The 24,976-nt window shown below is 50.3% G+C and overlaps 1 protein-coding gene, 1 long non-coding RNA gene and 1 pseudogene across 3 annotated transcripts in view; 1 reads left to right on the top strand and 2 right to left on the bottom strand.

Annotated features, from left to right (window-relative positions):
- Positions 1-1,598: 1,598 nt before the first annotated feature.
- LOC311608856 (uncharacterized protein) lies at positions 1,599-6,953 on the top strand. The gene is made up of 3 exons (XM_084801460.1): positions 1,599-2,776; positions 5,241-6,334; positions 6,642-6,953. Exons 1-3 carry the CDS (start codon positions 2,461-2,463, stop codon positions 6,684-6,686), a joined length of 1,455 nt encoding a protein of 484 aa, XP_084657586.1. The 5' UTR covers positions 1,599-2,460; the 3' UTR covers positions 6,687-6,953.
- A 13,357-nt stretch (positions 6,954-20,310) lies between these two features.
- Positions 20,311-22,704, bottom strand: LOC311608855 (ATP synthase F(0) complex subunit C1, mitochondrial-like; annotated as a pseudogene). The gene is made up of 2 exons: positions 22,666-22,704; positions 20,311-20,722 (listed from the first exon to the last, which is right to left on the bottom strand). The product of its transcript is annotated as an ATP synthase F(0) complex subunit C1, mitochondrial-like (transcript).
- Positions 22,705-24,453: 1,749 nt separating this feature from the next.
- LOC311608234 overlaps positions 24,454-24,976 on the bottom strand; it is a 56,823-nt gene continuing 56,300 nt past the window's right edge. Inside the window, exon 3 of the long non-coding RNA XR_014782872.1 lies at positions 24,454-24,952. This is a non-coding gene — a long non-coding RNA (uncharacterized lncRNA). The remainder of the gene's footprint in view (positions 24,953-24,976) is intronic.

Raw genomic sequence — 24,976 nt, 5'->3', positions numbered from 1 at the left:
TTCCAGACGCCCTGACACGACGCTCTGGAGGAGCAGCCTAGGGAAACGGCGGTAAGGATAACGAAGCTTGCCGGCACGGGCCAAAGCGAGGGAGCCCCTAACAAAGCAGCTCCAGGAGGCCCGACTGGCCTCCGCCTCCTCCTCCAATAGGTCGGTGAAGCTGCCTGTCACCGTGCATAGGTGAGGCGGCCAATGACGTGCACGAATGAGCCGGGGTTGGCGCGCGCGCGCGGCTGGGCAGCAATGGGATTGGTCGGAGGTAGAGCATTTTTCCTGCCACCTAAGGCAGAGAAGAAGGGGGGACGGAACGGGGCAGGCAAAGAGCCAAAAACCTTGTACCTACGACACGTGGTCTAGTTTGCGAGGTATGTGGTTGGCTCTAGAGAGAAAGGCATTTACTTAAGTGAGATAAAATGCCAACGCATTCCCTCCTGTGGGAGCCAGACTCTAGGTAGGCACAGTGGCCTTAGTATTAGATAGCCCTGGACGCATTGGCTCAATGTCCAACAAGTGAACTTGAGCTTCACGTTCACCTGGACGTTGCACATGACTGACGAGGTTCGCACATGCCTGGATCTCTTTAAAATCCTAGCAGTTGTTGCTGTATGTTGTCACTCTCACGGCTCTGCAAGCCATAAACTCCATTTACACTACTACCAAAGCCACTCCCCTAATCCCGGCCAGAGCCTTCCCCTCACTTTAACCCAGCGTGTCCCCGAGAGTGGGAGGAGCAGACCCCAGGTTATCTTGTAAACAGTTTCCCAGCCTTGAAGTGTGTCTGTAAGACCCCCTCCCCTGTGCACCCGCCATAGCAAGCATAGCAGCAGTAACGCTATCTTGCAAGGCAAGACTAGAATAATAGGTTCCCGGGATAAGATGAGGCCTGGGGCCCAGAGGAGAAAAATAAAAGCATGCTGAGATAACAGAAACAGTTTGTCCTTGTCGAACAGGATATTTATGGTCGGCCATCTGGCCCAGGGAACAGGTAAACTCCCCTGTTCCCAGAGCCCATTTGATGACCGGGCCATAACCTCACTTCATGTCAAACAAGATATTTATGGTCGGCCACCTGGCCCAGAGAACGGGTAAACTCCCCTGTTCCTAGAGCCCATCTGATGACCGGGCCATAACCTCGCCTCATTTAAATTTACCAATCAGAGCCCTGTAACTATGCTTCTCGCTTCTGTACCCGCGCTTCCCGCTAAAATCCCTATAAAAGGCCCCCGAAAGACTCGCTCGGCGCGCCAGCCTCTCCAGAGACTGAGACGCCCGGGTACCCGATCCCCTGCAATAAAGCCTCTTGCGTGTTGCAACCGAAACCTTGGTCTCGCTGGTTCTTGGTGGGGGTCTCCACGCTAAGACCACCGTGCTGGGGGTCTTACATTTGGAGGTCCCACCGAGATAGAGACCCCCGCCCAGGGACCACCGACCCAAATTCGGGAGGTAAGCCTTTGTGCCAGCCGGCTCAGTCGTTGTTATTGTCCCGTCTTCGTGTTGACCGTTACGTGTTCCGGCGTCTGTACAGACTCTCTGAATCTTGACAAGGACTAGAAGGAGTTGACGGACTCGGACTTCTTCCTTGTACCCCCGGGCCAGAACCCTGTCTGCCCCAGGGTTATTTGGGGCCCCGGCCCATCTGAGAGGCTGTTCGCCTCACCTGGGAGACGAGCCGCCGTCTCCAACCTCTGTTTTACTTTCGCTTTGGCGCAAGCGTTCCGCGCAGGCTGTTTTTGGTCTTTTGTGTCTAGTTTTCCTCTGTTGTCTTTCGTTTTATATTTTTGGTACCATGGGTCAGACTCTTGCCACCCCACTAACCCTTACCTTACAGCATTTCAAAGAGGTCCGTGTCATTGCACACAATCTGTCCGTGGAAGTCCGCAAGGGCAAATGGGAGACTTTCTGTTCCGCCAAATGGCCCACGTTTAACACCGGGTGGCCACGAGATGGCACCTTTAACCTTTCTCTCATTTTACAGGTCAAGTCCAAAATTATGGACCCTGGACCACACGGTCATCCGGACCAGGTCCCCTACATAATAACTTGGGAATCTCTCGTTCGTGACCCCCCTCCATGGGTCAAACCTTTCCTCACTCAGCCCCCTCCTATCCCCACCTCTCTTACCACGCCCGCCTTAGCCCCTCCCCTGGCCCCCACTCCGGCGGCCCCCTCTGGGGCCGGTCTCTATCCCGCCGTTGTCCGCCCCCCCCTAAGGTCTTGCCGCCGGACGAGTGGCCCCTCCTTGACCTCCTAACCGAGGAACCACCCCCTTATCAGGCCCCAGCGGCCCCAGGCCCAGCCTCACCAGCCGGACCCCCGACTCCCTCGGCTCCTCCCTTGCCGGGGCCACCTGAGGATATTGCTCCCGCCGCAGCGCCCGAGGCCTCACCAATGGCCGGCTGACTCCGTAGCCGGCGCGAAGTTCCACCCCAGACCTCTCAGGCCTTCCCCCTTCGGGCTGGCATGGGCGGCCAGATCCAATATTGGCCGTTTTCTGCCTCAGATCTTTATAACTGGAAAAATAATAACCCTCCTTTCTCTAAGGATCCCTCCCGGTTAACTTCCCGTATTGAGTCTATTCTAGTTACTCATCAACCCACCTGGGACGACTGCCAACAGCTCCTACAGACGCTCCTCACCTCTGAAGAAAAGCAGCGCGTCCTTCTGGAAGCACGCAAGAGCGTCCCAGGAGCTAATGGGCAGCCTACCCAGCTGCCAAATGAAATCAACAGTGCTTTCCCCTTGGAACGACCGGACTGGGACTTCAACACTGAGGAAGGTAGGGCCCACCTACGTCTTTATCGCCAGCTGCTCATAGCGGGTCTCCAAAAAGCCGCCAGGCGGCCCACCAATTTGGCCCAGGTTAAGATGGTTACTCAGAAAGCAGATGAGACGCCGTCAGCTTTTCTTGAGCGTCTGAAAGAGGCTTACAGGGTTTACACTCCATATGACCCTGAGGACCCTCTCCAGGCCACCACTCTGGCCATGTCCTTTGTCTGGCAATCTGCCCCAGATATCAGACGCAAATTAGAGAGATTGGAAGAACTCAAGGAGAGTACAGTTCAGGATCTTTTAAAGGAGGCAGAGAAAGTTTATAATAAGAGAGAGACGCCGGAGGAGAAAGAAGAAAGGCTTAGGAAAGAGTCCGAAGAAAAGGAAGAGAGATTGAGAAAAGAAGCGGAAGAAAGGGAAAATGCTAGAGATAAGAAGAGACATAGGGAAATGAGTAGACTGTTGGCCACCGTAGTTTCAGGGCGCCAGGATAGTCAGGGCCAGGGAGAACGGAGAGAAGCCCCTGTGGATAAGGACCAATGTGCCTATTGTAAGGAGAGAGGCCACTGGGTACGGGACTGTCCCAGACGTCCCAAAGGGCCCTGTAGGGCCCCCCCCTCCGCGGCTCTCCTCAACCTAGAAGACTGAAGAAGTCAGGGTCAGGAGCCCCCCCCCTGAACCCCGGCTAACTCTGAATGTGGGGGGGCAACCCGTCACCTTCTTGGTGGATACGGGAGCTCAGCACTCCGTCCTCACCACCGCACCGGGGCCCCTGACAACAAAGACTGCCTGGGTGCAAGGAGCGACTGGCGGGAAGCCTTACCACTGGACTACCGAGAGGAAAGTACATCTTGCAACCGGTAAGGTCTCACATTCTTTCCTTCATGTCCCGGACTGCCCATATCCCCTCCTGGGAAGAGACTTGTTAACCAAACTCAAGGCCCAAATTCACTTCGAAGAAGGGCACACTTATGTGACAGGACCACTAGGGCGGCCTATTCAGACTTTAGTATTGAACCTAGAAGACGAATACAGACTGTATGAGACTGACCCCCCTGGGAACGATGCCCCTAGCCCAGACTGGCACGCCCTTTACCCATCTTCATGGGCCGAAACTGGGGGAATGGGCCTAGCTCACCAACAGCCCCCCATATTAGTACACCTTAAGGCTTCTGCCACCCCAGTCTCTATTCGGCAGTACCCTATGTCCCAGGAAGCCTACCTGGGGATACGGCCTCATATTCGGAGACTCCTGGACCAAGGCATACTGACTCCTTGTCAGTCTCCCTGGAACACCCCTTTGCTTCCTGTTAAAAAGCCCGGGACGGGGGATTATCGGCCGGTCCAAGATTTGAGAGAAGTCAACAAACGGGTTGAAGACATACATCCTACTGTCCCCAATCCTTATAATCTACTGACGGGGCTATCCCCAGACCATGTCTGATACACTGTGCTGGACTTAAAGGATGCTTTCTTCTGCCTAAGACTGCACCCCTCCAGCCAGCCTCTCTTTGCATTCGAATGGAAGGACCCTGAATTGGGGATTTCAGGGCAACTAACATGGACTCGGCTGCCCCAGGGATTTAAAAATAGCCCAACCCTGTTCGATGAGGCCCTACACCGTGATTTGGCCGACTTCAGGGTACAATACCCAGACCTCATATTGCTCCAATATGTAGATGATCTCCTCCTGGCAGCCCCCTCTAAGGAGAACTGCCAACGGGGAACCCACGCCCTCCTACAAGTCCTGGGACGGCTGGGGTATCGAGTCTCTTTCAAGAAGGCACAAATTTGCCAGACTGAAGTGACCTACCTAGGTTACTCCATCAAGGATGGACAGAGGTGGCTCACCCCGGCTAGAAAACAAACTGTCCTCCAAATCCCGCCACCGCGGTCCCCCCGTCAACTCAGAGAATTTCTAGGAACAGCGGGCTTTTGCCGCCTCTGGATCCCTGGGTTCGCAGAAATGGCAGCTCCCCTGTACACCCTTACCAAGCCGGGAACGATGTTTACCTGGGGGCCCACCCATCAACAGGCCTTCGAGGCTATCAAGACTGCCTTAATCTCAGCCCCCCGCACTGGGGCTGCCCGATTTAACCAAGCCCTTTGAGTTGTTCATTGACGAGAAGCAAGGCTACGCCAAGGGAATTCTAATCCAGAGACTGGGGCCCTGGAAAAGGCCTATAGCCTACCTCTCTAAGAAACTGGACCCTGTGGCAGCAGGCTGGCCCCCTTGCCTACGGATGGTTGCTACAGCGCCTTACTCCTTAAAGACTCTAATAAACTCACCATGGGACAGCCAATTACTATCTTGGCGCCCCATGCCATGGAATCCCTGGTCCGGCAGCCCCCAGACAGATGGCTCTCCAACGCCCGGGTAACCCATTACCAGGCCATGCTTTTAGACTCGGACAGAGTCACCTTTGGGCCAACGACCAATCTCAACCCTGCCACGCTGCTCCCTCTCCCAGACGGGCCCGAGGATCATGACTGTCAGCAAGTCCTGGCGGAAACCCACGGAACCCGCCCTGACCTCACTGACCAGCCTCTCCCTCGCCCAGACTTCGTTTGGTATACGGATGGGAGCAGCTTCCTGGATAACGGGACACGACAGGCCGGAGCGGCTATCACCACCACCAACCAGGTAATATGGGCCAGCCCTCTGCCCCCAGGGACCTCCGCCCAGCGTGCTGAACTGATCGCCCTGACCAAGGCCCTGGAACTGGCAAAAGGAAAGAAGCTAACAGTATATACAGACAGCCGGTATGCCTTTGCCACGGCCCACGTACATGGAGAAATCTATTGGCGCCGAGGACTCCTCACCTCAGAAGGTAAAGAAATTAAGAATAAGACTGAAATCCTGGCCCTCCTGAAGGCCCTCTTTTTACCCCAGCAGCTCAGCATCATCCATTGCCCGGGCCACCAGAAAGGGGACTCCCCTGAGGCTCGAGGTAATCGGCTGGCTGACGAGACAGCCCGCCAAGCCGCTACAAGACCCCTCGACACTCTCGAGGCACTCTCCTTACATGAGGACACCGGAGCGCCAGGACAGCAGGACCGGAGTTGGAAATTCACCAACGACGACATACAGAGACTTCACAAGATGGGCGCTCTCCCTGAAGGCCCCAACCATTGGCGGTATCAAGACAAGGTAGTCATCCCCTCAAAAGAGACTAACTATTTGATTGACTACTTCCATAAGCTCACTCATTTAAGTGCTCAGAAAATGAAGACCCTCCTCGAGAGAGAAGAGACGGACTTTTACCTCTTAGGAAAAAAGGAGGCCCTCCAGAGAGCCACTGACAATTGCCGGCCCTGCGCGTTGGTCAATAATAACAGGTCCTTGAACCTGTCAGGAACTAGGGTCCGAGGACACCGGCCAGGGACCCATTGGGAAATTGACTTCACGGAGGTCAAACCAGGTATATACGGGTACCGGGACCTGCTGGTCTTCGTAGATACTTTTTCAGGATGGACTGAAGCCTTCCCCACCAAACATGAGACGGCCAAGGTGGTTTCCAAGAAGCTTTTAGATGATATTTTCCCTCGCTACGGGATGCCACAGGTAATCGGGTCCGACAACGGACCAGCCTTCGTCTCCCAGGTAAGCCAGCAGGTGGCCAAACTATTGGGGATTAATTGGAAATTACATTGTTCATACAGACCCCAGAGTTCAGGACAGGTAGAACGCATGAACAGGTCTATTAAGGAGACTTTAACCAAATTGACGCTTGCAGCTGGCACTAAGGACTGGGTGGCCCTGCTACCCCTGGCCCTATACAGGGTTAGGAACACCCCTGGCCCACATGGGCTTACTCCTTTTGAAATTGTCTACGGTTCACATGTTCCTATTGTTCACTTCCTTGACCCAGATATCGGCTCCTTCGCCACCAGGCCTTCCCTCCAGGCACACCTAAGAGCCCTCCAAGAGGTGCAAAATGAGGTATGGAAACCCCTAGCCCACGCTTATAAAGACCAGCTTGACAAGCCCCTGGCCCCTCACCCATTCCAGGTTGGAGACTACGTCTGGGTCCGAAGTCACCGGACCAAGAACCTCGAACCCCGCTGGAAGGGACCCTACGCTGTACTCCTGACTACCCCGACGGCTCTCAAGGTTGACGGAATTGCCACATGGATCCACGCTGCTCACGTCAAGGCGGCCAAAGACACAGACGGGATCACATGGAGAGCACATCAGACCGACAGCCCTTTAAAGATAAGACTTTCCCGAACCTAATTCGCCCCATGACCCTCACTGTTCTCCTCCTAACCCTCCCCTGGACCCCGTCCGCCAGCCCTCATATCCCAGTACAACAAACCTGGGAGGTAACCAATAATGAAGGAGACACCATCTGGTCGATCACTGCGCTGCACCCCCCATGGACCTGGTGGCCGGACTTGACACCAGACATCTGTAAGCTGGCAGCCGAGTCATCCGACTGGCTCCCTGGCTCTAATCTCCCTGAATCCGGTGAGACTTCATGCTCTGGGGGCAGCACATCATCAGGCACTCTCCCCATCCATATACCCTCCGACCTTTATGGATGTTCAAACCAGTACACCCGGACTAATCTCCGGTCTGCCGAGTTCTATGTATGCCCGGGGCAGGGTCAATCTCGACAGCTTAAGCGTCAGTGTGGAGGGATCCCTGATTTCTATTGTGCTTCATGGGGTTGTGAGACTACAGGCGAGGCCTACTGGAACCCTTCTTCCAGCTGGGACCTGATCACGGTAAAGAAAAATAGCACCAATGACCCTAACTGCCCTCAGCCTTGCCAAAATAGCTATTGCAACCCTTTGGTCATCAAGTTTACAGAGAAAGGAAAACAAGATCGCCGATGGCTTAAAGGAAACAACTGGGGATTGCGATTATATGCCCCAGGAAGAGACCCTGGACTAATTTTTAAGATCAAGTTAACCCTGACTACAGCTCCCACTCTGGCTATAGGCCCGAACCCCGTCCTGACTAAGCCACATCAGGCCCAGCCAAGACCCCAGGTACTACCCCAACCCACGCCATCGATGCCATACTCAATGGGCCCTAGCACCCTCCCTGCCCGGAAATCGCATCCTAATACAGGAAACCCACTTTTAGACCTGGTTACAGGGGCATACCAGGCCTTGAACTATACTTCCCCGGAAAAGACGGAGGAATGTTGGATGTGTCTCACCTCCCGACCCCCTTACTACGAGGGAATTGCCCTTATGGCCAGCATTACTAACTCCTCTACCCCAGACAATAGGTGCCTCTCCAATACCCCTCACCGTCTCACACTGTCTGAAATCTTCGGGAAGGGAACTTGCTTAGGGACCGTCCCCTCGTCCCATAAATCTCTGTGCAACACCACCTTGACCAGCACTCCGAAAGCTTCAGAAACCAGGTACCTTACCGGCCCAAATGGGACCTACTGGGCCTGTAACACTGGGTTAACCCCATGCGTCACGACATCCGTCCTTAAAATGTCCTCGGACTTCTGTGTATTGATTCAACTCTTCCCCAAGATCACATACCATGACCCCTCCGACCTATATCGCCACTTTGAAGGGATCAATCGCTACCGCCGAGAGCCAGTATCCATCACTCTGGCACTGCTATTGAAAGGATTAACAGTCGGGGGGGTTGCGGCAGGGATCGGAACCGGGACTACTGCTCTCACTCAGGTTGCTCATTTTCAGCAGTTACAGCAGGCCATGAACGCAGACCTTCAAGCATTAGAAGAATCCATTAGTGCATTAGAACAGTCCCTGACCTCCCTTTCCGAGGTAGTGCTCCAAAATCGTAGAGGGTTAGATATCTTGTTCCTGAAAGAGGGTGGGCTCTGTGCAGCCCTCAAGGAAGAATGTTGTTTTTATGCTGACCATACAGGAGTAGTCAGAGATAGTATGTCTAAGCTGCGAGAAAGGCTCAAGCAGCGACAGTTGCAATTTGAATCAGGACGAACTTGGTATGAAAACTGGTTTAATAAGGCTCCTTGGTTCACCACTTTAATATCTACCATAACGGGCCCTTTATTAATTATTATCCTGCTCCTACTTTTTGGGCCCTGCATCCTTAACAGACTGATGCAATTCATCCGAGACCGCCTATCGGTTGTACAGGCCTTGGTTCTAACCCAACAATACCAACAGCTCCAACAGGTAGAACCAGAGGTCATTGAATGAAAGATTTCATTCAATTTACAACAAGAGGGGGGAATGTAAGACCCCCTCCCCTGTGCACCCGCCATAGCAAGCATAGCAGCAGTAACGCTATCTTGCAAGGCAAGACTAGAATAATAGGTTCCCGGGATAAGATGAGGCCTGGGGCCCAGAGGAGAAAAATAAAAGCATGCTAAGATAACAGAAACAGTTTGTCCTTGTCAAACAGGATATTTATGGTCGGCCATCTGGCCCAGGGAACGGGTAAACTCCCCTGTTCCCAGAGCCCATTTGATGACCGGGCCATAACCTCACTTCATGTCAAACAAGATATTTATGGTCGGCCACCTGGCCCAGAGAACGGGTAAACTCCCCTGTTCCTAGAGCCCATCTGATGACCGGGCCATAACCTCACTTCATGTCAAACAAGATATTTATGGTCGGCCACCTGGCCCAGAGAACGGGTAAACTCTCCTGTTCCTAGAGCCCATCTGATGACCGGGCCATAACCTCGCCTCATTTAAATTTACCAATCAGAGCCCTGTAACTATGCTTCTCGCTTCTGTACCCGCGCTTCCCGCTAAAATCCCTATAAAAGGCCCCCGAAAGACTCGCTCGGCGCGCCAGCCTCTCCAGAGACTGAGACGCCCGGGTACCCGATCCCCTGCAATAAAGCCTCTTGCGTGTTGCAACCGAAACCTTGGTCTCGCTGGTTCTTGGTGGGCGTCTCCACGTTAAGACCACCGTGCTGGGGGTCTTACACCTACGACACGTGGTCTAGTTTGCGAGGTATGTGGTTGGCTCTAGAGAGAAAGGCATTTACTTAAGTGAGATAAAATGCCAATGCATTCCCTCCTGTGGGAGCCAGACTCTAGGTAGGCACAGTGGCCTTAGTATTAGATAGCCCTGGACGCATTGGCTCAATGTCCAACAAGTGAACTTGAGCTTCACGTTCACCTGGACGTTGCACATGACTGACGAGGTTCGCACATGCCTGGATCTCTTTAAAATCCTAGCAGTTGTTGCTGTAGGTTGTCACTCTCACGGCGCTGTGAGCCATAAACTCCATTTACACTACTGCCAAAGCCACTTCCCTAATCCCGGCCAGAGCCTTCCCCTCACTTTAACCCAGCGTGTCCCCGAGAGTGGGAGGAGCAGACCCCAGGTTATCTTGTAAACAGTTTCCCAGCCTTGAAGTGTGTCTAGTAGCTTACAGAGGAGGCTCAAGTCAGAGGATAGTGAGGCGAAGACCAGCCTGAAACTGATTTCAACAGAAAAGGAAATGGGTGCCTTTTCCACCTCTTTCCTCAGGGTTGTGTATGTTCCCTCAGAGACTGAAACAGTCCTTCCAGCAGGGAAGCTCCTTAAGAAGAAAGGAAAACGACTCCAAATAGCTTCAGGAAGTCCCTGAAACTGAGCAGATTTGCTAGGCCCCTCCCTGCCGTAGTAAGCATTCAGAGCTCACTCAGATAAGACAAGTTGCAGACTTGGAGGTGTGACCAGAGCAGCCTCCTGAAAGAGGCCGAAAGCAACGCAGCTGCCTGGAAGAGGTTTAGACCAACTCAGTCGGTTGGAAAGGACACTCCAACTGTTGCGCTGCCTGTAGGACTGTGCAGTGTGCCCCAGGTTTCCAGCTTTTATGCGCTATTGTCCATGTCGGGGTGGGCTTTGGTAACATGGTTATCTTTGAATAATCACTTCTGCTCTTGTAAGTAATCCAAATAAAATTCACTGGTTTACCAACTTGGACTTTGGTGTTCATATGTTGTTCTGTCTTAAGATCCCTATCTGGGGGCTGGAGAAATGGCTCCTCCAGAGGTCAATTCCTAGCCACCACATGGTGGCTCACAACCATTTGATGATGTGATCTGATGCCCTCTTCTGGCCTGCAGGTCTATGTGCAAGCAGAACACTGTATATAAAAATAAATAAAAATCTTTTTAAAAAAAAATCCCTACCTGGAGTGAATAGGCATGTATTGCCTTTCCCCAGGAAAAGTTTTGTCGCACAACACCCAGACATGCGTACCCTCCCTTCCCTTGACCAATTGCTACACTTTGCTCTGAGCCCAGCTGAATTTTTGGCGAGCAGGGTGTGTTCTCACAGACAACAGGGGACCTCCTGTGCCAGTCAGAATTAGTTACCCTCCGCTGGTTCTCTTCATGGTGCTAAAGTTGTCAAACGTCTTTCTTTCCCCCATGTGAGCAGAGTGCTGTACGATAGAAGAATCTCAGCTGGACGTGGTGGCGCACTCCTTTAATCCCAGCACTCGGGAGGCAGGCAGGCCTCTGAGTTCGAGGCCAGCCTGGTCTGCAAAGTCAGTTCAGGTCAGTCAAGGCTACACAGAGGCACCCTGTCTCGAAAAACCAAAAAAAAAAAAAAAAAAGAAGAAGAAGAGGAATATCCCTTCACTGGGTACATATGCCAGGGCCTACTAACACATAGCACATGTTGAGTGTTCAAGATACATTTAATTAAAATGCTATCAAGGGCCGGGCATGGTGCACACCTTTAATCCCAACACTCATGGAGGCAGAAGGCAGTAGATTGCTTAGAGTTCAAGGCCAACATGGTGTACAAAGTAAGTCCAGGGCAGCCAAAGCTATACAAAGAAACACTGTCTCAATAAATAAATTAATTAATTAAAATAAAACTACCAAGGAGTTGAAATGAGCCTGAAGTGCTTCTAAAATGTAAGTTAATGTTTAGGATATCAGATCTCAAAGTGACTTGTCTGGCTCCAGGGGGATAGGAGGATCCAACACTTCTGGGCTTCAGAGGCACCTGCACCTGTGCACACACACTCACATTCACATTCACACACACACACACACACACACACACACACACACCCCTGTGTCACCTCAGTAATATTTATTTATTTATTTATTTATTTGGTTTTTCGAGACAGAGTCTGTGTAGCCTTGTCTGTCCTGGACTCGCTTTGTAGACCAGGCTGGCCTGGAACTCACAGCAGTCCACATGCCTCTGCCATCCAGGTGCTGGGATTAAAGGCGTGCACCACCACACCCGCTATCTCTGTAATCTTTATTTTAAAGAAAAAGAACTGAGAGAATGGCTCCTGTTAAGAGCGCTGGCTGCTCTTCTGTAGTATCTGCTTGACACCCAGCACCTGAGTGGTAGCTCAAAATCCCCTGTTACTTCAGTCCCAGGGGGTTCAATGGTCCCCACTGCATGCCTACGTGGTGCATGTAGGCAAATGACTTCTGCAGATGAAATTGTGATGACTGATGTTTAGACTATGTCTTCAGGAAAAGCCTCTCCTACTTACCTCAAAGCACCAATGAGTCTGCAGGCCCCACTTCCTAGCTCTCTGCTGGCCGTACCACATGTCAAATATTACTGAATGCCATTTGGCAAATACTCTTCTAAACAGCTCTGTAGAAGTTATCCATCCTCAAGTGCCATTATCATTTCAGCTACATAGCTGGGCAAACTGAGGCAGGAAAGTCATTTGTTCTAGGTTACAATTTGAATCTGATAGGGCTTGAGGCTGGCAGCCTGGCTTCAGTTTTGGTTTTGGTTTTTCAAGACAGGGTCTCTCTGGGTAGCCCTGGCTGTCCTGGACTCGCTTTGTAGAGCAGGCTGGCCTCGAACTCATAGTGATCCATCTGCCTCTGCCTCCCGAGTGCTGGGATTAAAGGTGACAAGTGACTTAGAGATCTGCTATCCTAAGCATTCTCCAGTAACTGTGTTTAAGAAAGCTATAAGCAGAAATGCCTGTGGCCTGTGAGCCCCACCAGCACAAGGACAGATAATGTTCTAGAATGCTGGGGCTGTCACTCATGTGAGGTAACATGGTTTTACTTCTGTAAAGCTTGGTTGCCCCAACTGCACCAGATGCACTTGATCACACAGAGCTGGGTGGTGCAGAGTCAGCATGCACCCTTGCCCACAATTGGACGAAGGCAGGAAGTACGTGACCTTGTGGGTTTTTCCTTTATAAGTATCTGAGTAATGTAATTTGGTGCCATGATCTCGGGATCCCAGGTATGGCTGGCCAGTGTCCATCATCTTTGCCACTATTTAAAATAAATCTTGCTCAAATTTGACTCAAAAATATGGTAGTGGTCTTATTCTCACCTGGCTTAACAAAATAGTTCTAATTAAAGTAAATCTTAAACAAAAACAAAACAAAACAAAACAAATAAAACCCAGCCAGGTATGGTGACACATGCCTTTAATCCCAGCACTCAGGAGGCAGAGGCAGGTGGATCACTGTGAGTTCAAGGCCAGCCTGCTTTACAAAGCGAGTCCAGGACAGCCAAGGCTACACAAAGAAAACCTGTCTCAGGGGGGAAAAAAAACCAGCAGGGTGACAGCCTTTCAGCCAATGTTCAGTTACAGAATAAAGCAATGCGTGCTCAGCACTTTGTCCATACCCCTTTGGGATGGGAGGTTTGAGCACAAGGGATGGGCTCTGAAGGAAACACCATTCGAGCTCCTGTACCAAGTCTGCCCTTGAACCCTGCTTGTCTTAGCACAGGAAGCTGCTCACAGATGACAATGGGGAGCACTGTCCCCGGAGGCTGCCACTGGGGCAGACAGAATTAAGTCTATGCAGGCCTTAGTTCCATTTTTTTGACCTCACAAACTTGAAAAGCTACTGTGGATGCCTTGGCTGTTTCTTGTGTCTGACCGGAACAGTTCGCGGCTGCTTCACACTGTGGAGAGAGAACAGGGCATTTTGATTAAAACACAAACAAATGCCATCTGGCAGAATACTCGGCCATTTTGTCTCCTGAGGACACGGTTGACATCTAAAGAGAACATGGAATTGGCAGCAAAGGGCGGGGGAGGGGTGATGAAGGTAACATTTCTAGCACATGCCCCCAGCTTCAAGTCCGAGGCAGCTTTTCCTCCCCCACCACTTAATGTTGGGAGGTTTGCCAAACACAGCTGTCGCTAAGTCACAGTAAACGCTCTCCTCGTCCCCAGAAGATGAGCTCCCTACTATGCTCCCAGGCTCACAGCTCTGTCCTGAGTAGGACTGTAAGATGGTAAGCAAGGTCAACCTAGTGGCCATAGAGACTCCAGACAAGGACAGGCAGTCCCATCCCGTGACTTCTCACTTTATGTTTCAGTTGTGTAAAGCAGGTGACCCGCCCTAATGTAAATGGGCCCCAGCCAGTCACCTGCATAGAATAAAAATGCTTGCTGTTAAAGAAGTCGCCTTCATGATGGTTAGTGGTCACGGTCAGCTTAACAGAATGGCAGTCACGTCAGAAGAGGCAGGGTCTCAGTGAGGGATTATCCAGACCAAGTTGGCCTGTGCGTGTGTTTCTGGGGACATGTGGGAAGACCCAGCCTGAAAATGGATGGCACCTTTTTCCTGGACTGTGTTCAAGTAGAGAAAGCTGGGGCTGAAGAGACTGCTCAGCAGCTGTACCTCTCTCGCAGAGGACTTGGTGCTCACCACTCCCTGCAACTCCAGCCCCAGAACAAGCCCCCTCTCCTGCCCTCACCCGCACTCACACACACATGCCCGCTTGCACACACACAATTTTTAAAATTAAAAGAAAAAGGTTTTATAAGAGGAAAAACTGAGTAGCAGGGTGCCGTGGCGCAGGCCTTGAATCCCAGCACTCAATGAGGCAGAGGCAGGGAGATCTGGAATTTGAGGCCACCCTGGTCTACCAAAGGGGTCCAGGAAAGCCAGGGCTACACAGAGAAACCCTGTGTAGAAAAACAGAGAGAGAGAGAGAGAGAGAGAGAGAGAGAGAGAGGAAGAAGAAGAAGAAGAAGGAGGAGGAGAAGGAGGAGGAGGAGGAGGAGGAGGAGGAGGAGGAAGAAGAAGAAGAAAGAAAGAAAGAGGAAAAAAGAAAAAGAAAGTGACTACTAAGCACATATGCTTCATTCTCTCCCTAATGTTGGGCGGGATGTAGGTGTGTAACCCCAGCACTCAGGAGCTGGTAGGAAGAAGATCAAGAATCTAAGGCTAGAGAGATGGCTCAGAGGTTAAGAGCACCGACTGCTCTTCCAGAGGTCCTGAGTTCAATTCCCAGCACCCACATGGTGGCTCACAGCCATCCACACTGAGATCTGATGCCTTCCTCTGGCATGCAGGCAGAACACTGTATAAATAAATAAATAAAATCCGTTTAAAAAAACAAACAATCTAAGGTGATTCTCAGCTACACTGTGAGCTTGAAGTCAGCCTAGGCCACCTGATACCCTGTGCCAAAAACAAAAACCAGATAGGTAAATAAAGAAACGCTCTGGCCCGATGCAGTGCCCACCTGAGTCTCATCACTTGTGAGACTGAGGCACCAAGAGGCCTCCATGGATAGTAAATAAATGTTCACAGGCTGAGGGTGTGTGCTTGGTTTGATGGGAGAAACTAGTTTAACCAGTGTGTTCTTATCTGAAAGTGAGGTGAGAGAAGTTCCAGAAAAGACATCAAAGTCCAGGAAAATTTATGAGCCATGAGCGATCTTCCACCACAGAAAGAGACAAGAGAAGCCCTGATGTGCTCCCTGGCACAACCAACCAACGGAGCCACACCACCAAGGTCACGCCAAGCAGTGTCTCCTTGCAATTTGCTTTATTGCATTTTATTCTTCCTGTTTTCACTGGAATGGCATTTTGTGGAGACACTCTCCCACTTGGCTGCGAATGGGATCCCAACAACAGCAACACTTCTGCAGAATTGGCAGGAACCAGGCTGTGGAATATTTCAGAAACTCCAAGGCAAAAGGACAAACAAACAAGCCCCTACACCTGCACCCCCCACCCCCACCCCCACCCCCGGGCCCCACGGGCCATCTCCAAACACATTTAAACAAAAAGGAGATGAAAATCAAAACCAATTACTGCGAATGCAATCAGGGGTCCCCAAAAAGAAATCTCATTTGATTTTCTTTTCTTGTGCTTCCGCTCACTCTGTGCTGATTATTAATTCACTGACAGGGAGACAAGTGAGAGGCAGCTCTTTCCAGCATGCACAGTGACTGCTGCCCATAGCACTGGGGCAGCTGACCCACCAGATCTTCCTTCAAGTGGCTCTTCCTTCCCTTACCCAGCTCCCTCCTCCCCTGAGCTACACTGGGTGGATGCTGTGGGCCTATGAATTTGGCTATCCTCTTTTCTGTAGATGTGTCATACCACCGCACTCCAACAGAAGGGCTGGAATGCCACCATGCCAGTTCAGCTCAGCAAGCTGGGCTGTGAGAAAATGCTCTGCCTCTTCTGGGAAACTAGCATGGTGAAGCCACAGAAAGCAGCCTGTTTTCCTGGGTTAGGGTGACGGCCTACATGCAGTCACTGCCCCTATTTGTCAAGGTGTGCAAGTGCACTAATGGCCTAGCGTGCTCCATAAGGCAGCAAATCCGAGGTTCTAGACAGACCACGATGGTATACAAAGTGAAGGTTAAAAGCCAATCCACCCCAAGTCAAAGCCTTAGGCAACTTCCTTACCATCGTTACGATTCATCCCCTCAGCTGTACCGCAAAGCTTGGCTTTCTCCTAAGATTCTAAACAGGCTGCTGCTGCTGCTGCTGCTGCTGCTGGTAGCGGCACACACCTTTACTCCCAGCACTCGGGAGGCAGGCCTCTGTGAGTTCAAGGCCAGCCTGGTCTGCAAAGCAAGTCCAGGACAGCCATGGCTACACAGAGAAACCCTGTCTTTAAAAAAAAAAACCAGGGGGGGGGGAGAAACTCTGTTTTACTGGGCATGGTGGTGCACCCCTTTAATCCCAGCACTTGGGAGGAGACACAGGCGGATCTCTGTGAGTTTGAGGCCACCTTGGTCTACAAAGCGAGTCCAGGCAGGACAGTCAGGGCTACACAGAGAAACCTTGTCTTGAAAAACAAAAACAAAACAAAACAAAACAAAACAAAAAAAGAAAAGAAAAGAAAGAAAGAAAAGAAAAGGTTCTACACAGATTGAATGAGCTAAGGAGTCCCTTAGGACAGGGCCAGGCCTGTGTTAGAGAATCTGTGGGCCCCTGAGTCTCAACCAAAGCCAGACCCGCCTTTCCGAAGCTTATTAGGCATCCCTGGAGACCCAGCTCCCATGGGCTCAGCGTGCTCATGCCAGCTACTCCAGGTCATTCCCCACACAAGCCTGGACACATCCCGCAAAGCAGCCTTCCGCCCTGCCCCCTCCCCCAGCTTCCTGGTCCCCCCTGTAGGGAGGCCTAAACAGTGAGTGGCGGCTTAGGTTTGGCTCACAGGAACCGTCATTTTCTGCATCTGTAGCTGCTTTCTAAATGTAGACCCCCATCCCATCCCTGCTCCACCCTAGCCTGCACCCCTAGCTGAGGGAGAGGCTAGTGGTTTTAGAAAACAAAAACAAAACTGGTCCTGCTAGCTCAGGTTTTCCTCCTACTCACGTAGAAAAAGCCCGCCCACATGATGAGGTAAAGGAAAGGCCAGGTGGTTCATCTTCTGTTGACCCAGCCGACTTTCATGACTTCCCAAAGAGCTCCCACACTCACCCCTTTCTTTTCCTGTCCCATTTTCTGATCCTGGGGGACCTCCCAATCCATGCCATTTCTCCCACTAGCCTTTTGCCTGAGTTCTTCTCTGCCCAGGACTTTGCTCATCCTCCAAGGCCAAGTGAGAGATGGCTTCCTCTGATAGCTCTCTCCTTCTCTCCCTCCTTCCTCCTTAGTTACCAACACCTACAACATCCACTAGGATCTGCTTGCATTTTTCAGTTTCTGCTGGTTTGGAGTTTTGTTTAATTTTGTTCTGTTTGAGACAGGTTTTACTATGTAGTTCTGGCAGGCCCGGAACTCTCTGTAGTCTCCCTGCATCTGCCTCCCAGTGCTGAAATTAGAGTTCACTCAGCTATGCAATTTCCAATTCTATCGTTCCTATCTTTGGCGTGACAACTTTCCAAAATATGCTCTGCACTGTCCATCTGAAAGAGAAAGAAAAGCATAGGGTAACTTGCCCAAGGCTGGAGGCTTGTCCAAGATCAGACTAAATCTCTAAGGCTATATTGCTAACATTTGGCCTTGTTTGCCGGACATGGTGGCACTCGCCTTTAATCCCAGCACTCAGGAGGCAGAGGCAGGCGGATCGCTGTGAGTTGGAAGCCAGCCTGGTCTACAAAGTGAGTCCAGGACAGCCAAGGCTAACATAGAAGAGACTGTGTCTTAAAAAAACAAACCAAACAAACAAACATTTGGCCTTTCTCCCTTAGCCTTTGCTTCCCCCAGAGAATCTATCTCCTCCTGGGGAGAGCTAGCAAGCACTAGGGGTGACCTTCAGTAGGTGAGAGCTCTTTCAGGTAGAGGCAGTCCCTCGGGAGGGTTAGTGAGACCACAGGGAGGGTTAGTGAGACCACAGTCATTTTCCTTTAGTCTCGGGGGCTTCTGGAATGAGAGGTGAGCCATTCTGCCTTGCCACAAAGTCCAGCCAAGAAGTGCTGCCTTGCACAGGCCCAGAAGCACTGGCATCTAACTGCAGACTAGAAGCACTGCTCAAGTCAAAAGAGATGTTAAGAGTGATGAAAGACAGACCGTCACGTGTATGCTGACTCCAGACTCCTTGACTTAGGAAGCATTGAACACTGCCTGCCTGGGAAGCCTGGGAAGCTGTGGCTGAGGGGACTGGAGAGCGTGAAGACAAGGCAGCCTTCCAGCTTTGTAAGTTCCAGACATGCTCAGGGTGGCAGAACAGTGCCAACGAAGGGAACAAGACTGGAAGGCAGTGCTAAGTGTGGGTCCACGTGGCTCAGCTCTGCAGGTTAGCAGTGCCATCCCCAGAGTGCTTTTAAAGTCCCTGAGGTGGCTCCAAGCTGGAATCAGTGGAAAAGCTCCTGCTCAGCAAAGACACTCCCAGCAGCTTCACCCTTATTAGGGTTGGAGGCTCCTCCTTTTCTTCACTGTGGAGGATGGAGCCTAGGCATTGCTAGAACACACCAGTGAAAATGACTTCCAGTTTGACCTTCTAAGTACTGTATGGTTTTGTTGTTTTTTGTTGTTGTTGTTGTTGTTTAAATGTTTTGAGTCAGGATTTCACTGCAGCCCTGGCTACCCTGGAACTCTTTGTATAGGCCTGGCTTGCCTTGAATAGGACCATAGGCACATATAATCACACCCTGCTAAAGAATCTTTTTTTTTTTTTGGTGCTAGGATTAAACCTGGGATGTCACATTGGGCAAGCACACTGCCACCATCCTTTGCCTCCAGCCCCTCTGTGAGATTTTTTTTTCCCACCACTGATTTGGTAACAAAGCATCATTGACTAGATGACATAAACCCCAAATGTATTTTTGGTTTTGTTTTGGTTGGTTGGTTAGTTTTTTGAGACAGGGTTTCTCTGTGTAGCCGTGGGTGTCCTGGACTCACTTTTATAGACCAGGCTGGCTTCGAACTCACAGAGATCACCTGCCTCTGCCTCCTGAGTGCTGGGATTAAAGGCCTGCACCACCACACCCGGCTAAACACCAAACGTGAATTCCTACAGTTCTAGAGGCTAAAGTACAATCAACAGTCAGCAGATCTGGTCTCCTGGGCCTCACCTTCTAAGCATCCCCTCCCTTATTCCTGCCAGCCACATGTAGCATACACTTCCTCTCCTCTTGAGAACAACAGTCCACATGCATGGCGCCTCTCAGTGATCTCACTGTGACTGAGTCACCTCCAGTAAGACCCTTGCTCTAAAGACAGCCATATTCTAAAATACTGTGGGTGCACTTAGAGAATCAGAGTTCTAATTGTGAGGGACATAATCCAACTCAACAAATACTCAACACCCTACCCTATCTGCCATGCTTGGGGCAGTGGTGGCACACGCCTTCAGCCTCAGCACTCAGGAGGCAGAGGCCGGTGGATCTCTGTGAGAACAAGGCCAGCCTGGTCTACAGAGTGAGTTCCAGGACAGCCAGGGCTACACAGAGAAACCCTGTGTCCAAAAACCAACAGCTCTTCCATTGTGTTTGTATCCATTTTCTCAGGCAAGAAACTACTTGTTGGCAGGTGGTGGTGGAGCACGCCTTTAATCCCAGCACTTGGGAGGCAGAGGCAGGTGGATCACTGTGAGTTCAAGGCCAGCCTGGTCTACAAAGTGAGTCCGGGATAGTCAAGGCTACACAGAGAAACCTTGTCTCATAAAACCAAAAATAAATAAATAAATAAATAAATGAAAAGAAAAGAAAAAAAAGAAACTACGTGCTGGGCTAAGGTAAGTTTTTAGTTATTCCTGTTACCAGCAAAGCGTCTCTCTTCGGATACTTCTTTTCTTTTTGAAGAGAAGAAAGAATATATCATCTGGATTTCTAAATGTTTCTTTTTCTTTTCTCATTATTTCTTTCCTTCTTTCTTTCCTTGGAAAAACATTGTGGTTTAATGGTAAAGCTTAGCACACTCCATCACCAGGCCTGGCATGGAGTCAAAGCAGCAAGGACAGCTAGGGGACCCAATGAAGCCTCACATGCTGAAGAAGATGAGGAAGACAACCGTCAAACAGAAGAGCACCATGACCTCAGACAGAACAGTACCCAGAATGCCATAGGAGAAGAGTTGCTGTTTGAAAGACGGGTTCCTGGCATAGCCAAAAATCAACCTACCAAATACTGTTTCAATGCCAGTCGCTGATCCAGCCATACCAACTGTGGTGACCTTAGCACCAATAAACTTGGCTGCTGTGTTAGTGTGCCTGGGAATAACACTGGTCTGGAATTCTGTCTGGCCACCTAGACAGGAGCTGCTACAGGAAGGCTGTGAAATGTTTACTCAGGAGGGAGGCACACACAGGCCTGATTAGACCCCTGGTACAGAAGCACATCAGAACTGGAGAAATTAGCAGTGCCTTGGTGGTCTGCGTTTTTCTTTCTATTTTCTTTCTTTTTGGTTTTTTGAGACAGGGTCTCTTTGTGTGGCCTTGGCTGTCCTGGACTGTCTTTGTAGACCAGGCTGGCCTCGAACTCACAGCAATCCGCCTGCCTCTGCCTCCCAAGTGCTGGGATTAAAGGTGTGCACCACCACGCCCAGTTTGGTCTGCATTTTTCAATCTCCCAGTTTTAGACCTTGGTCTCAGCACATGGCTCTCTAAATGTTCTTTTCACAGGCTGTGAGAAGCTAGGCTAGGGAAACAGGCCTGTACCCAAAAGGCAGAGGCAGGAGGATCTGGGAGTTCAAGGCCATTTATATAGTGAATCCCAGACTAGCCCGGGGTATATAATAAGACCCTGTCGGGGCTGGAGAGATGGCTCAGAGGTTAAGAGCACTGGTTGCTCTTCCAAAGGTCATGAGTTCAATTCCCAGCAATCCATAATCCCAGCTCATAACCATCTATAATGAGATCTGGTGCCCTCTTCTGGCGAGCAGGTGTAACAGGCAGGCAGAACACTGTATACAAAATAAATCAATCTTATTTAAAAAAAAAAAAGAAAGAAAGACCCAGTCAGGGAGTGGAGAGGGATGGAGGAAGGGAAAGGGAAGGGAAGGGGGAGGGAGCGAGGAGATTTCAGCCTGGTGATGCAGACCTATATAATTCCAGTTACTTGGGAAGCTGGAAAAGATCACAGCCTTGGAGATTAAGTAAGAACATGTCTCAAAATAGAAAATAAAAAGAGCTGAGGAGCAGATGAGATGGCTCAGTAGATAAAGGCACTTTGTTGCCTGAAGACCTCAGTTCAATCCTCCGGATCTATATGGTTGGAAGGAGAAAACCCATTCTCAAAAGTTACCCTCTGGCTGGGCGGTGGGGGTGCACGTCTTTAATCCCAGCACTCGGGAGGGAGAGGCCTGGTCTACAAAGCGAGCCCAGGACAGCAAGGACTACAAAAGAAATATTGTCTCACACACACACACACACACACACACACACACACACACACAAAAGAAAGAAAGAAAGAAAGAAAGAAAGAAAGAGAAAGAAAGAAGAAAAAGTTACCCTCTGACTTCCACACAGGTGTCAGGGCACATATACACACAAGATAGATAGATAGATAGATAGATAGATAGATAGATAGATAGACAGACAGACAGACAGACAGTGAGCTGAGGACGCAGCTCAGTTGTGAGCAAGGCCTTTGACTGCACGCCCAATTCAGCACCAGAGGATATGATAGAGAACACAAGCTTGGCGTGTGCACCCCATGCACACCTGACATTACTAAGTGTGTACATTCTTATGCCTGGGCACAGGCAGTGGAGGGTGCAGGAGCGCTGTCCCCACCGCCTGCAGTGCACAGCCCTGAGGTGGGGAAGGCAACCTTTCCTCCACACAGTCCACATTATTCCACACTCACCTACAGAGCTCCACCTACAGGCTCCTCAGAGCTGTCACTACCTGCTGTCAGCACTCAGGCTTGCTTTTTGCTTCTTATTTCTCTCACTGAAACCGGTGTTGCTTTTATCCTCTCAAAACACATGGTTGCAAGCAGCACATTCCAGACCTGTTATGGCAAATGGATTTCTTCTGATGGCTCAAACCCCAATTTTCTAACATAAAATCTGATAACAAAGAGCGAGGCAAAGCACAGCCATCCCGCCCGTCGCTGTCTCCTCTGCTGACTTATCGCTCCTGTGTCATTTCCCTAGGCAGCTGGCAGAGACAGAAATTATTAGCAACTGCTTTTCCTTTATGCTTATTTATCACTCCAAGATAATGCTTGACTGGACATGAAGTACTTGAACATTATTATAATTCATTTTTAATCATCAGCTCCTAACGAACAAGGACCAAATAATCCCTTCTATTAAAAAAAAAAAAGGCAAGTCACTGGTGCTAACTCAAAAAAACAGATGCAGAGCAGGCCTGGCAGGTACTTCCCCCACCCGCATCATGCTGTGGATGTAACCCAAGGCCATGTCCATGCTAGCAGCTAAAGGCCCAGCCTGTTTATGCCTTTTTTTTTTTTCTTTTTCCTTGCTTGCTTGGTTAGCTTGGGGTTTTTTGTTTGTTTTGTTTTTTGTTTTTGAGACAGGGTTTTTCTGTGTAGCCTTGGCTGTCCTGGACTCACTCTGTAGACCAGGGTAGCCTCTGTTTCCCAAGTGCTGGGATCAAAGCCATGCACTGCTGCTGCCACCACCACCTCCCAGAATGTATATGTTTTTAAAGGGTGTGTATAAAGTTTTTCCTTCTAATAATATCTCTAATTATTTATTTATGGTCTCGTGTAGTTCACGCTGTCCTCAAGCACACATGATAGCTGAAGAGACAATGAATTTCTGACCCCACCCCCCCACCCCCCACCCCATCCCCCACCCCCCCACCCCACCCCCCACCCCGCTATCTCTACTTTCTGAGTGCTGGGTTACAGGTGTGTTCCACCATGCCCACTTTTGCGACTCACTAGGCATGAAAGCTACCGTGCATGCTAAGCAAGCATTCTGCCAACTGAGCCACATCCTCACTATCTCCAAGAACAGCTCTTTGTTTGTTTGGTGGTTGGTTGGTTGGTTTTTGGTTTTTCCAGACAGGGTTTCTCTGTGTAGCCTTAGCTTTCCTGGACTCCATTTATAGACCAGGCTGGCCTTGAACTCACAGTGATCTCCCAAGTGTTGGGATTAAAGGCATGCGCCACCATGCCTGGCTCAAGAATGTTCTTTTTTTTAAGTGGTGAGGAAATGTCCATCCAATATGGCTAGGTGTTGGCCTTGCCCACTGAAGTATGCTGACTTCATATGTAGGAAGGAGACAGAGAGAAGAAGCAGATGTCAAGCCAAGGAGACAGAAACTCAAGTGAAGATCAGTTTGCAAGATAGGCAAGAGGAAGGCAGGCGTGGTGGCGCACCCTTAATCCCAGCACGAGGGAGGCAGAGGCAGGCAGATCACTGTGAGTTCCGGGCCAGCATGGTCTACAAAGTGAGTCTAGGACAGCCAAGGCTACACAGAGAGACCCTGTCTCAAAAAACAAAAAAACAAAGATAAGGCAAGAGAAGACGAATTATTCCATTCCTTTTGTATAATAAAATACCAGAGCATGAGTAGTGACTAAAGAAAAGAATGTTACTTGGCTTACAGTTGTTTGTTTGTTTTGGTTTTTCAAAACAGGGTTTCTGGCTGCCCTGGAGTGCTGGGGGCTTACAGTTTTGAGGCAAAGATTCCAAGCAAATGGTTCTATCTGTTCAGTTTCTGTTAAGCACCCTGGCTACATCACGTCAAGGCGACACAAAAGAACTCAGCTATATGCAGAAGAGACCACGGCCATGGATAGCCTTGTAACAACCTACTATTGTGAGAACTCACCAGGGTTCAGTGAGAGCATATTAGTTCTAGCTGAAGGCAGCAATGCACCCCGCCCGGTGAGCTGCTGAACCCCAACTCGGTATGCTGCCACCAACTCTCAGCACCAGTGCACTGGGGCAAAACTTCTAGCATGTGAACCCTTGGGGTGCACAAGCTCCATTCAAATGCAATAGAAAGAGGAAAGGGCAAGGTGCCAGCATCCAGTACGAACAAAGACCTCACGGTTCACCCTCAGGGAAGTGCCAAAGCTGACACCCTCCTTCAGAAGAAGGGACCTCAGTGACCTTCAGTGAAGGAGCCCCCCCAGGGGTCCAGGCAAACCTCTGAGCTAGCTTCTCACTTGCTCCCAGCCCTTGCTTACCTCACTTCTCCAGGGTGGGGCTTTACAGCCGATGAAGAGTGGCAGACCTCACTGAGCGACGCAGCCTTACAGTCTTGTAAGAGAGCCTCTTGCAGTCTTGGCTCTCTGTGGCTTAACAAGTTAATGCTTCTTGTCACTGTTGGAAGAACTGCATGTGTTTGTTACGTTGTTGTGACAAAAAAAAACCTGAGAGAAAACAACTTCTGGAAGAGGTTACTATGCCTTCCCGTCTCAGGGGATACATTCTATCATGGCAGTAGGAGTGGGAGGCCAGCTCACCACACTGAATCCACAGGAAGAAGAAAGAAAGCGTGGGCCCAGCTCTACAAACCCCCACCCCAGGGATCCACTTCCTCCAGCAAGGCTCTGCTTCCTGAGGGTCCTATGGACTTTGCAAGGAGGCCCGCCAGCTGAGGACAAAGTATTCAAACATATGCGCCGATGGAAACATTTCACAACCAGTTCACAATACCAGGATAATTCTTATAAAAATTGCAGAGTTGTGCTTTCGTCTGAAAGAGAAAAAAAAAATTAGA

Source organism: Acomys minous, assembly GCF_964271855.1.
Source record: "Acomys minous genome assembly, chromosome: 11".
NCBI lineage: Eukaryota > Metazoa > Chordata > Mammalia > Rodentia > Muridae > Acomys > Acomys minous.
Note: the sequence above shows the minus strand (reverse complement) of the source record. Positions and strands in the feature narration are given on the sequence as shown.